Source organism: Nymphalis io, chromosome 3, assembly GCF_905147045.1.
Source record: "Nymphalis io chromosome 3, ilAglIoxx1.1, whole genome shotgun sequence".
NCBI classification, from domain to species: domain Eukaryota; kingdom Metazoa; phylum Arthropoda; class Insecta; order Lepidoptera; family Nymphalidae; genus Nymphalis; species Nymphalis io.
In genome coordinates this window covers 4,414,065-4,429,027 of record NC_065890.1, presented here as the reverse complement: position 1 = coordinate 4,429,027, position 14,963 = coordinate 4,414,065, and the positions used below count along the sequence as shown (strand labels likewise).

At 32.9% G+C, this 14,963-nt stretch overlaps 1 protein-coding gene across 1 annotated transcript; it reads right to left on the bottom strand.

Moving 5' to 3' along the window:
* Positions 1 to 6,886: 6,886 nt before the first annotated feature.
* LOC126781379 (transcription factor Sox-2) lies at positions 6,887 to 8,823 on the bottom strand. The gene has a single exon (XM_050506337.1). The coding sequence runs from the start codon at positions 8,689 to 8,691 to the stop codon at positions 7,567 to 7,569; it is 1,125 nt and encodes a 374-aa protein (XP_050362294.1). The 5' UTR covers positions 8,692 to 8,823; the 3' UTR covers positions 6,887 to 7,566.
* Between the last annotated feature and the right edge of the window lie 6,140 nt (positions 8,824 to 14,963).

Genomic DNA, 14,963 nt, shown 5'->3' with positions numbered 1-14,963 from the left:
GTAAGTAACTGCATGGAATAGTCAGGCGGGAGGTAACGCCCTACTGCCACGAGTGTACTGCGCCTACGGATACGGCATGCCACACTCTGATGAAGTGTGCCGCTTGGGGGCCTCAGCGCCTTTCCCTGGCGACTTTAATCGGCGCCTTCAGCGCCGGCGAGTCCTACATATTCCCCCCCCCACCTCATGTGGGGGAAACACATAAATGTGTTTTTTTTTCTCGCTGGAAAACCCTGGAAGTGGAGAAAACTGGAGTTTTTCCAGCGAGAAAAAAAAAACAAGCCCGGGCGAGCACCGTTGAGATTTTTTTATGTATAAAGATGTTGTAATGTTAATTAAAAACCTAAGACGGTAACTGAAATTAATTCAGTAAAAGTTGACTGTTTAAGTTAGAAAATTGCAATCAATAAATGCTAATATAAACGACTATTTGCTAACATTTATTATTAAATAAAAACGATTTCGTAGTATTTATATTTATGACTTTACAAAAACGTTCTTGGTGGTACTCGTCTAAAAGGTGAGTGAGCCAGTGTAACTACAAGGTGCTATGCAAGGGACATAAAACATCTCAGTGCCCAAAATTGGTGGCGCAATGGCGATGTAAGGAATTTTAAGTATTTCTTGCGGCGCTAATGTCTATAGGCGGTGGTGACTATTTACCTTCAGGTGGCTCATTTGCTCGTTCAATTATTAAAAAAATAACCTGTTATGTGATTTTCAAATATCGTTTCTCATAGATAAAAAGTTTTTGATTAATATTAGCTCTGAGAACTTATTACTACAAAGTTGACAAATTATGTAATGTATGTCTTTTTGATTATAAAATATAAATTAAACGAAAAATAATAATACTAATAAGTAATTACTTTATATAATTACATTTTTAAATTAGTTTATTATTAAAATTACAATAAAACGAACTATAATTACGTGAAATAATTTAAAACTTATAAGAAATTCAACATATATTTTATATATTAAATTGAGAACATTTAATAGAAGACGTTATGTTGACTGTTAGGTATATATTATATCTAATTAAAGTCAATTTCAGAATGGAATTAAAAAAATAAGTAAATCGGCAAACTATTTGTTATCTTAACTTTTTATCGTATTCGTTTTCTCATTTAATTAACCGGATATTACAATACTTATTCTATTTAGCTTTTTTTGTATCAAGTGACTCATTAGAAATAAGTCACTTTCCTTTCGTTATGTTATCGCTTCAAACCTTTTAACGTTTCATTAGAGCAACACGCTATCAATACATTACACGTACAAAACGTTAAACTATATAAATTAACAAATATATTGCACCAATTAGTTAATGATATGTATCATTATAGAAATCATTTTATTAAGTTATTATGTAATGAATTTGTTTTTAATAGTTATTACAGAATGCATATGAATCTAGGATGATGATGATATATGTATAATTTTAATTGGTCTTATCAATCAAATATATCCTTCTCTAGGACCCTAAACTAGGAAAATCTGGAGCTAGTGGATGTTTACTTGCTGGCTGACCGAAAAGAGATCTGCCGAAGGATCAACAGTTTTACGTGCTTTCCTTAGCACGGGAACTTATTATATTACTACTTCCTAAGTGAAGTAATGAATACTGCAATAATATTATACAATAGGTACATTATCTTGTCTGATGGTACACACAATATTGTTTTGTTCTATCTCAAGTAATAACGATTTCTCGTAAGAATAATATTTAGTAATTTACTAAAACATTTAACTAAGAGAAATAGTTGATTTAAATATCGATAAGTTATCTTATCTATGAAAGCTTATCATAGACATTGTGGATGACTCACAACCCTTCCTATCTAACTGAACTAAAAAGAAAAACAATAATATGCTTTATTGTATATATGATTAAAGGTTATTATTGCGAAAAGTATATTTACTGTTCCTTATTCAAGTAAATATGAAAATATTTATATGGCACTTTGAGAGTTAACACAATAACTTCTTTAGTTAAGTTTTTTTTTCATATATGTTATATAAATAATGTAAAGAAAATATATGAAAAAAAAAAACAAACAAAAACATTTGTTATAAACTTATTTAATAACTTTTAAATTTATAAAAATCTTTATAAAATGTAATAATAATCCAATCAAATATCCAATATAAAATGTAATAAAAATATTCATAGTAGTCCGACTAATAACCTTAAAGATTTATTATGTTTGGTTAAAATTGGTTTCTTTTTTCGAATTTTTGTTTACAAATTTAAAATTAAATATTTTATATAACAGTCTATGAACTGACGTAGGTCACTCTACCTAACTAAAACAAATATGGTTGTTTGTATCCATAATAAAACTCATAACATTTATGTAAATAGATAAAGCTTTCGGCGGCGCGTTTACGACGGAATACGCTTAATTGTTTTATACTTCTGCCCTGTACCCTTTACCGTAATAAAACTTTCCAAAAACAATTTTATTGCTTTTTTTTTCAAACGACTACCGCTCGCTTGCTTTCAGCATTGTATGGAACACGAGAATAGAGTAACCGCAAGCAACCCTGTGACTGTGTTTAAATGTAAAGGGTAATTTGAATTAAATATGTGTATTTCTGTTACTATTATGCGTTTCAAAATACAATAACGATTATGATTTTTCAAGTGCCTATTCCAGTTGATATGAGAACTCGGATAGTGGTTGGATAGATGGTCACGGCATGCTCTAATGAGTTGTCACTAGCTTAATTTTTGTTTGTAATTCATGTTGGTAACAAGAGAATATAGTTCGGAGACCAGCTCTTGATGGATGTAGTTTTGACACATTTAATGACCACCGAGAAGGTGCGTGGTGTGGAACACACTGAGAGACTTTGCCTATAAGGGAAAGATGGCTTCATCAATAGCTTATTTATCGATTAAGAACGTAAATAAATAGCTTTTCCTCGGTTACAATTTTTTATATACATATAGAAATTCATTGTACATTTTGTTAAACTATATGGTTTATTATTAGTACGAACGAAGGACAATTGTTAATATATACTTTTATGTAGTAATGAGATATTTTTTGGGAAATATTACAGTTGTAAATAATAAATTGTTTTACTCAGTAGTAGGACGATTTATTTGTATTATTATACTTAAATTTTTTGTAGCATGAACATAAATAAGTAAAATTACTATAAGTATATATATATATATTATATATATAATTTATTTAAATAATAACAACAAATACGTTTATATAATAAAAAAAACCAGGACTGAAATAAAAATTGAAAACATTTTTATTTTCAATAGCGACGTTATTTTAAAAACATGTAAAATATATTTCAGTTTTTCCGAACATCAAACATTCCGCCGTTGACGCGTGGGTCTTCAAAGTGTACCTTCTTGCTTTATGCAACTATTTGCCTAGTTACTAAGAAACGAGTAAACAGAGCTTCTACCCTGTACTACAGAGAAAAAAAATATTTAGCCTTGGGTAAGATGAAGCAAGCAATGCCGAAGCGGTCGAGGCAAAAAAATATAAATGGAATTTTACTTAGTGCGCTTGACCTTCTCGGAATCGTTAGCAGCCGTAACGGTACTCACACCGTCCCCCAGCCCCCAGGTAGGCTCTGCACTTACGAATTATTGTTTGACCATTTCATTTAGTCAAATAATGTAACGACTTAGAAATATTTGTATAATAATAAAAGTTTGTTAGTTACACCTATCAGCAATTTATTTTCAGTTAAATCGAATTAGTATTCACTGTCGCAGTCTTTACATAAAAAACAATTCCATCAATTCATTATTGACAGATAAAATGTCTAAAATCTAAGTAGCATTAAATAAATATATTATTTTCTAAAGCTTACATTTATAACATAATATTTTGTACTTGGATATACTTAAGGTTATCGACCTTTATATTATTAACTAGGCATGTTTTGTATTACATCTTATCTAAACATTCGAAACCTACACGGCGCCACCCACTTTTCGCCGGCGTCGACGAATCGCTGTTCAAAAACGCTTAATGACAAATGAGACCAAATATTGACACTATAAAAACAAAGAGACCGACATCAGGGGCGGGCCGGTGTCAATCTCAAGACCAAACAAGAATGTTTGAGCAAGGAATTAAGAGACAAGTTCGGCTGTTTGACTGCTATGAATGTGGGAAATCGGTTTGCGACATAAAAACCGCCATGTGGAGCGGATGCCAGGTATTAGTCAAGCAGATGTAACTATTATGGGTAAAATTATATTATTACTCTTAATACGTAGAGCAATTCTAGTGTACATGGAATTGGAAATATTTTGTATAAAGGCGGTATTTAACACTGTTTAATGAACGTATTGAAAATAAAATTATTATTATTTTTGTAAATAAAATATTTCATACCTTTAGTGTAAATATCATGTAGATTTATATACTTGTCTTAGTATATACCATGTTTATCTTTGTACAAAAATTCAGGCATATATAGATACATAATTATATTTATATATAAAATCATACATTCATGCACACATGAATAATAATAAAATTGCTCTGACTTTGATTTTTAAACAGAAAGTTTAATAAATTACCCGCATGACGCTGTCATATTTTAACAAAAACCTACTCCGAGAATTAAATTATTATTGCATGCTTATAACCTCTTTTCCACATCTTTAGACAATCCCTAGGCGTGTGTTGTTGTTAAAGGAACCGCAATAATCACAGCAATGGTAACCGTGAGAGACAATGGTTTGAGATCGTGGGAACAGTCGCCCACCCTTGGGTTTGCGTTCCGGCCGATACCGTGACGGTGGGGCGCGAAATGTGTGACCGGCCTTACATCCGGAATATGTTTTATTATTTTAGATTATTAATATCAACACTTCGCAATAAAATTTAAGTAAATATTAAATATTCTCATGATTTCAGTGGGTATGAAGATTTGAATTACATATGTACAATAAAACATACCTACGAAGACCATATTAACGCAAGTTATGTTTGCTTGTTATAAATATCAGTATTGCATAATATTACGATCTACTTTATGTTTCTTTGTATCTTAATATATTTTAATAAGCGTATTTTAACTGTAATTACCTGTATAAATAAAGAAGTAAGCTTTTCTTGGATAATCATTTTCATTGTCAAGATACAAATTGAAGAAATTTGTGTATAACACAAACAATATAAAAACTAAACACAAGTTGTAATCATAAGTTTCGTATGAATTGTATCTAAATTAAGCGAATTATCATTGTTGTAATCTATGAAAAGACAATTATGAATGTAAGAAAAATTTGTTAGGTATTACAAATTAAAATAATAATGGTATTTTAATGTTTTCAAGTCGAATTTCTTAGTTTCTCCCTTTCTCAGTTTTAGTGTGATCCCAGCTTTGGCGTGTATTCATATTTTCAATATAAAAGTAATGTCATTTGAAAAAACTTAAACCTCCGCTCTGCCTTTCAGAACTAAATACCTAACAAATTCGTCAGTTCTAATTATAAACATATGAAATAAAAAAAAAACGCTTTGGTATCGTGAATTTATAGTTATAATCCTTTGTGTAGATTTTCCTTTTTTTAAGTTATAAGTTATTTCTCATATATTGTGTTAAGTTCACCTTTCGGATATTCAAAACAATATGGCACACTTTCAAACAGAATCTATTATTTTAATAAATAAGATTTATTTTAGTTAATAAGATAATACACCAGACAACATTAATTACCTATAAATAATATCTTAAGTCGGAAATTAAAGGAAAAAATTGGTATTTAATATTTTTTATAGACTAATTATTTTTTATATATAAACAAACATAGAGAAGGATCAAGTGTTCGAATTTTGAATAATAAAAGATGTAATGAATTCGCACCATACGTCACTTCACCCCATCGGACGTAAGTGAAAGTAGTGTTTAAATTAATGCGGCTTAAACACTGGGGCGGGATCGCGGGATTGCTATCCCGGGGGACGAAAAAGTGCCTGAATCTATCAACTATTCCCGGGGATTTGATTAAATCCTAACTCACCCCTTGCGTGTTGACAGTAATTGATTGAAATGCGACTTTCCTTGAAGCTATCGACTTCCTTGTTTCAATTGCGCGTACAATTCGATTTGACAATATATTTATTCAGTGTAAGATTTTTTATGTTCTAAATGTAAATTGGGTTTATTTTAATACTTTAATGTATTCATCTATATTATGTAATATATAATTATATTGTGATTTTCAATTTTTATTTCAAAGTAATCTAACTCTTTATGATATTTTTTTTAATTTCTACTAAACTGTTATGTTTGGTAAAGAACGATCAAAACAATGATTTTGATAGAGATTTAAAAAAACAACAACAACATTTGACAACTTTTATAGAAGAAATCAGTGTGGGTACGTGTATTTTCTATATTGTTATCGTCATCATTATCTTCAACCTCTCAAGTATATGTTAGATTTTTATAGATCGTTATATGAATGTATGAATGTAATTCTATCTGTTAACATGAAAACATTTTTTTTAATAAGGTACAGTACTCAATACTTAAAATCCAAAAACCAATAAAATTTTCATTTTTGTTGAATTAACTATGATTATAAAATCATGTTTGTTAATTTCATAACTATAAAATAAGAAAAATATAAAATTTTAAATAGACTTGTAAGACACAAATGAACAAAAGTATTTAACTATTTCTTAATCTTTTAAAGCATTGACCGTGCGCGTTGAAATCTTTAGTATGAGCGAGGATGTAATCGTCAGTAAGATAGATGCAGTTGTCTCAGTTTAATTCTAACAAATTAGATTATAATAATTTCTTGAAATATATAATTCCTAATATTATAAAATTACATTTGAGGGTTGGAAATAGTTGGGGGTCCAGAACAAAACAGCAGATACAGTTTTAACGCGTCGTTTATTGATAACTTCATTTTCTCTTCAATATACTTTGTGTCCACTGACTATATAACACTCACTGTACATTTTTGTATTACAATATTTTTAGTCTTTCGTGGCATCATAACCATATAACAAATATTTTGTACAATACACGACGGGCGTACGAGTGTCGTCGTGGCACGTCTTATCGCTATCTACCTACGCTTTATCAACTAACTTTAACTTCAATCTAGCTTTTAACACTATATTTACATATTGTTCAATTTTTTTTGGTATTCAAATAACCTCGTACACTTCGTCATCTCACACGCGTCCTTACGCTAAGGCTATCTTTCGTCCGCACAACACAACTTAAAATATTTTAACTTAAACCATGAAAAAATACAATAATCATAATATAATACAAGATATTCATCAACAACATTTAATTGAACGTTTGGCCGTCGGTGGCGAGCCGATATCTCGCCGACGTCAACAGTTCGTACTCGTACAACATTAACAGCGCGGCAGGCGAGCCCGCGATACATTACAAAACAAATAAAGAACATACCTAGAAGTATGTACGCCGATAACGATCACTGTCCTAAGCGAACGAATCGCAGCAAAGTCACTGAGGGAGCGCGCCGACACGACCAGCTCATAGCGGCGGAATGTCGATGTCGCACGCGAAAGGCGATTCTCAGATGAGCGGCATGGCGCGTTCGCCGGCGGCCGCGTACCGCTGCTCGTCGGGTACGTGGTACATGTTGATGATGTGGCTCAAGTCTTGCTGTCCGTACTCGCGCTTCATAGCCAGCTGCTCGTGCTGGTGGGTTTGCGAGTGCAGGTGTCCGTGGCCACCGAACTCTCGCTTCAACTGCGTTGGAGGCTCATGAGACACGTACTCGCGTTTCAATCCTGGGGGTCCGGGCGACACTGGTTCCGATTTGGCTGACGAGCCGCTTGGTGAATGTGAGGCGCAAGAAGCTGGCAGCGCGTAGCCTCCCGGTGAGCCGGGGCCCAGCCCGTATGCAGAAGGAGATGGTGGTTGCGGTAAATATGGCGATCCTTGTCCTCCACCATAATAACCGCTACCATATCCGCCTTGTTGCATCTGAGATACATCGTAGCGCGGATACCCATATGCCTGTTGTTGATAAGCACTGGGGTCAGTCATCATGTATCCGTTAGGCATGTATCCGTTTGTCGCCATCTGATACACATCTCGTGGCTGCTGCGCCGACGGCGCGGCTGTTCTTTGAGCTTCACCTGCTCCCAGTAACGCTCCACCTCCCAACGGATATTTTTCTTGTTTTTTAGCGAGGGTCTTAGTTTTTCTTCTTGGTCTGTACTTATAATCCGGATGTTCCTTCATGTGAACAGCTCGAAGCCTCTTCGCTTCGTCGATGAATGGTCGCTTCTCAGATTCTGAGAGATCTTTCCACTGAGCACCTAAACGTTTTGAAATTTCCGAGTTGTGCATCTTGGGATTATCAGAGGCCATCTTTCTGCGCTGCCCACGCGACCACACCATGAACGCGTTCATAGGGCGTTTCACCCTTTCTGCGTTTGAGTTCTTACTGGAGTTGTTATTATTGTTGTTCGGGGGCTGATGGTGTTGCTGCTGGGGCTGCGTGTGATGCTGAGGCAATGGCTGGTGTTGGTGGTGCTGCATTTGATGATGCTGGCCAAGCGGCTGCTGCTGAGGCAGCGACATCATGCCGCCGAGTGTGCCTATCGTTCCGTAATTGTGCTGGAGCGCGTGGTGCGGCGGCACTGTGGCATGTAAGCTGCCGCCCTTTAGATCCGTCTCCATCGTCAACATATCGTCTTCCTGCGACGCGTACAGCTTGCCGATCCTTCGTTCACCGTACACAACGAGAGAACTTTCGGTCGTTCACATGGACTCGCGGCGGTGCGCGTCGGAATAATGTCTCGCGGTACCGTACACCGCGGAGGCTACGTGCGTTGTGAGGTGGTCGTCCGGCGGGCGGCGGCGAGTGCGCTTCCCCCCGCATCCCCCCGCGCGGCGGCCCCGGGGCCCGCCCGTGCCGCGCGCGCTCCAATAGAAGGCGGCCGCGGCTCCGCCCCTCCCGCGCGCTCCCACCCGCCGAGCCCTGCATTTTTAATCGCGTGGCGACCGAGGCGAGCGTACGCCTCGTCGCCGCCGCCTCATGCAAATCACAATTTTGTTTGCCGACGGTGGTTGCACCTCCTCGACCTTAGTTTATGTTGTAAACAACATACGCTATCTAGCTCTTTTGTAGAGCGCTACTTGAAATTTCAATTAAAAAAACTTCTTTCCATGCCCAAGTTCTGTTTAGTAATTAAATTTACTTAGTATATTATTAAAGTTACATATTTTCTACGATAAATAAAAATTAAAATAAAAAAAAACTATATCTATGAATTTCATTTATGCTCTGTTAGTGCTTTGTTTTCGTAACAAACACGGTACAAAACAGCTGGATTGACGTTGAAGTGTGCACAGCTGTGACTAAGTTCAAGGCCTCGCGTAGCGAGATGGCAGCGCGCTAATGTCTACAATAATTCAGATAGTCATTGATGATCACTTACAATATGCCCCTTTGTTCCTATCCACAATAGCGCTTATTCAATTTAAAGACTCATTCAGTATTGCATTATGCGATATATATACAATAAATACTATAACACGAGGCCAATTTTACTATTCTTTTGGCAGTTATTTGTTATAAAACAGTTCGGTAATCCTACAAAACACTATTGATATCTGCTGTACCGGTAGCATGTTAGTTGAAGTTTTTTTTTAATAATTAATTATTTTATGTACCGAAAATGGAGACCGAATAGCTATTGCGTCAGAAGGCTTAATAATAATGACATAATATATTTAATATTGTTTTCGTTTCAATTATGTTTTAGATTGTTTTTTTTTTTTTGGTTTTGTTTACTTACAATTGTATTGTTAGGATAATGTAACGTTATTTTTTAATTAAATTTTGTTTTGCCATTTAATATTTTCTTTATTTCAATGCTAATGAACGTTATGTGTAGAAAGATATTTACAGGTGTCGGTTGCGTCAACGAATAAATACTTAATAGTTAAAAAGTACCTATTTATGGATTCAACATACTTACTAGTACATACAACATACCTACATACATTTAGTGCACTAATTAAATAAGCTGTAAAGGCAATTGTTTAGACAAAAACTAATGAACAAAACAGTTAATATGGTAATCAACGTATTTTGTCTATAAACTTACTTGCGAAGATAAAGGTAACAACAAAATTATCATATTGTTTCATTTTCCACCATCATTTACTTCATTCTTTATATGAACTAATTTGTTATTCCAGTCAACCGAATAAGTAATAGGTAGGAACGTAACTATAGCATTTTTTCATATAAATCGGATAAATTTTGTAATTAAATCACTATTAAAAAGACCTGTCGTATTAAGCTATTACTCATTAACCTACCTCTATTTAATTTATAACTCTTTTCATATGTTAAGTACCTGCGTTGTTATATGTTAAGTACCTGCGTACCAAAATTAAATAATTAGCAACCTTCAACTTAGAAGATACACAAACATAAGGTCTATACAAAGTTTATGTAAATACCTAGGTACAGAAAAAACATATCATAACAATTGGTTACCACCGTGCCTATAGACTGTCGGCAACGAACCAGCCTACTTAGTGATAATACATCTTAAAGCATGCCTATATTTCTTCTGCATTTCGACAGATATATTTTATAGCCCCGAGGTACACGTAATGCTCCGCTTATGACTTTTTGAAATACATTAATATGTACAAACGAAAAAAGTATTATATTGTACTGCGTTTAATTATTATAAGGCTTAATATCGTGTTAAAAATAAATAGCCTTAAATGTTGCTTCTATGATGTATCTATTCAATTAGATTAGTCCAATTTCACACCAAGTCAGTAAAAATAATCCTTCTTTATTATTAATATGGATATTGAAAGCTTAAAACAATTTAAATTAAGTAATATAAATTATTCGAAGAAAATTACAAATAAGCATGTCATAAATGCCATTAGCCTTATTCATGAGAAACAAATGCATGTTAATACTCCTCGTAAATTTGACTTTATGAATAATTTCAACTAATTACTTGATACCGAACTAGCGGTAAATAATATTTAAACAAAGCCATAAGATAAGTCGTCAAGTCAGGTAGGTGGTTTCTAAGAAACAATATTATTTACATTTGTTAGGAGCAACTAAACTCTTTTGTTTAAACATATTTCTATGAGCCCCTATCTGTTTTATTGCTTAAACAATTGTTAGAAAGTAACAATGAGTGTAAAAAAATAAAGTTTAAAAATAATTTTATTTTTTATAGAATAGGACGGCATACATATGACGGAGTATTTGGACCACCTGATGGTAATGGTCACCAACGCCCATAGACATTGGCGTTGTAAGAAATGTTAACCATGGCTTACATCACCAATGCGCCACCAACCTTGGGAACTAAGATATATGTCTCTTATAACTATGTCTCTTGTGCCTGTAATTACACTGGCTCACTCACCCTTCAAACCAGAACAAAACAATACCAAGTACTGCTGTTTTGTGGTAGAATATCTGATGAGTGGGTGGTACCTCTCCAGACGAGCTTGCACAAAGCTCTACCACCAGTTAAATTTAGTGAAATATTTTTTTGGTTTAAATTAGCTATTTCCAAAACAAAAGTAAATGAACAGTGAAATAAAGTTTTAAATAATTTATATGTATATAACAATAACTTGATATATCTAAATTGTAAAATTTAGTTTTATATTGCATAAGTTAAATCATTTAACTAAAAAAAAACTGGGGTTGAACTTGCATCCATACAAACTTTCGACTTAGCCAAACTAATTTTAGGATGTCCCATTATCCCGTTTGACCCGATGCTATATAAATTAACAAAAAATATACATAGGTATATATGACAATTGAATGAGCAATCTAATTTTGATAAATAAAGGACAGTAAAATTTATTCAATTTGATGGCTTTACATAAACAGCTATTTTAATTTGATAAGCCTATTTATTAATTAATGAATGAACAAAAAGTCCCAAAAAAGATAAATTACGTTACAAATGTTACATCATTAGGCTTTAAATTTAGGGCAGAGATGTAGGCTTATAGTAAGTGTATCCTATTTCTACATACATAATAATATTATTTATCTATTAGAGTAATAAAGACTCGATTAAGTTAGATACGATTTACGAAATATATATGTAGAGTATCTATATTAACGCTAAATTTGTTACTTTATTAGCAATGCAAGTGAGCTGTTGTTTTCAGGTCAAATAAAACTTTTAGTAAAACTATGAATATTAAATTTTGAAAGAAAATTAAAATGAGTAAATCCCTAATTTACCTTTTTTAAAATGAGTTTGATGAATGATTGAGATTTTTTAAATGAGTTAATTTTAAACTAAAGCCTTCTTTAGGATTTAAGAATCGTATTAAGCAAAAAAAAAAAAGATATTTTACAGCCATTGCATACGGTTCATTGGATTTTTAAAACTGTATTTTGATTACAAAACGTTGCTTTGTTATAGTACATAAATACTATTAACCGACTTAACTAATTTATTCAAAGGTAAGTAAGTAGTAAAGTTATAGTAGGTAGCAAAAACGAAAACAAATAGTGAATTCATATACTGTTTTTTTATGTAATTAACTAACATTTAGGTATAATATGTGATTAGGTAAATATATTTAAAATACTTATTATAGTAGGTTTACTCCTCTCATCTTAAAAAAAACAATAATGAAATATACAATTTTTTTCTTTATAATTACTCATTCATTCTCTCTCTGTACCCCTGACAATGTGTATGTAAATTTCATGATGTTGACGGTTGAGTGGTTTAGACGTGAAAGTGTAACAAACAAACAAACGAACTCATTTCACAAAACTTTCTTGTTATCTTATTGATATTAAACAATATATAGCTATGCTAAATATTTAAAATCTCATAACGATATTATTTTCGTTGTAATTTTATCGTAACAAAATATTTCTTACTTTTTTCATTAATCAAAAAAAAGATGACATAATAACGTCTAGTTAACAAATGATAAAATATTTTTGACGTAAAGGAACGTTTTTTGATGTAAAGGAGTAATAAAACGACTTATATTTAAATTTTATATTATTTTTTTATTTAAAATAGTAGTTTACATTTTCCCAATAAAACACCTTATTAACTTAAATTAAATGATTTATAAATATAACAATAATTTCATTTCATTCATTCAAAAACGCCTGCATTTCATGTTATAATAAATAATAAAAATAATATAATTTCTATTTATAGATACCTTTAAAAGAAAGGTATCTATAAATAGAAAAGAAATTTCAATCTTCCTATTTTACTTTTAACTCTATAGCAATCGTTCTTGATTCAATTTAAGAGCAATGAAAATGCAGGCGTTTTAAAAAAATGAAAAGTCAACACCTCTGCACAACTGAAAACCACTAGTGACAACGCATCGAGTCATTCAATAATTGCTGGTGTTAAATAAAAACCGAGCATCAAACACTCTGCGCGTCCTAATTGGTGCGAGGTGTCACTAATGACAGCCGCGAGAGCGCGAGTGTCGCTGCAAATTAATAATTATTACGCCTGGCAACACTGAGGTGACGCGGCGCTGCAATATGGCCGCCGAGCATTGTTGGCGGGAATCGTCAGTTTCATTTGCAATAATTAATCTGTTAATAGTTGCCTTAATTTTTAAGCATAGACTGGAAAATTAAAAATTAAAACAAATATAATTAGCCTTTTAAATGTTCCATTTCTTAAGAGTCATTGGAACCCAAGTTATTTGCAATTTAGATTTTCATTTCTTTTTCAAACTGTATTGTAAATTAAAATATTAAAAAAAAGAAATAGTAACCTAATTGGCAATCACGAGTCAACTATTCTATGGGAATTCTCATATAATATATTGCATCCTACATCTCAAGACGGAATCGTAGCCGGTGCATGATAATGAAAGGCCAATATTGGGCTCGGAGCGACTGGACACAAACAAGACCGCACGTAAGAGCTATCATCTCTCCTTGCTGGGGGGTGCCACCCCTTGGATCATATATAGACCTCGGAATACACAGAGTGAAATTTAACAACACATGTTTAATCAACTAATGCCTTCTATTACTTATAATTAAGCTTATTATGAATCAGTATACTGTTTTATTTAAAAATAACCATTCCAAGTCATTATACAAAAATAACTTTGACTTCTGTATGCTAAATCTGAAATCATATTATACATCTTGTTATCAAAGAATAAGAAATTAATGTGACAAAATTCATTTTTATATAAGAACCTAATAAAACCGTTCGTTAGAATTTTTAATATGTCAAAACTTCGTCTAGGGACGTTGAATTTCACTAAAGATATGCTTACATTTTTAAAAGAGCATAAAAAGTCTGCAATCTTCATTTTAATACTCTGTCCGTCACACTTGAATAGGCCTACTGCCTACATACATTATCTGTGTCCAGGGTGTGGGGGGTGAGGGAGAGAGGGGGATATCTTCCGGCCGCTGTCTCCGACTCATCAGGCCTATCTTGGGAGCCTGCAAATTAAATAGTAACGTGCGATGGACTGGCCATATCTGAATTTATATGTATGTAGATATAATCAGAGAAATGTGAGGACATGAAACTAAATTGAAATTATGAATAAGTAAAAATGTTGTGTTAGGAAATAACATTTTCGTCGTTTCAATCATTTGCTTGCAGAGCGACAAGTTTTGTTTTGGCAGTTACTAAAATAATATAAAAATTGGTTGAACTATAAACTCAAATTTATTTATTGGTTTCTCAATACTCTTAACTAATTTAACTGCTGGCTGAAAAATAGAGCCATCTCTTCCTTAGGTGTGAGATAGCAATACTTATACTTTTAGTCATATTAGATAAGTTAGGTTCAGAGATTACGTTCGAAAGAATAAGCACCAATGTATTATTATATATCGAGACTATATATTTTGCCTTTGTAACTACAACTCACCTGTTGTATTAGACAATCAAATTGAAAATGTTATTTCAATTAGTGTCTTA

Excerpts from the sequence above, each read along its gene's own strand:
- LOC126781379 (XM_050506337.1), bottom strand. The coding sequence starts at position 8,691 with ATGTTGACGATGGAGACGGATCTAAAGGGCGGCAGCTTACATGCCACA.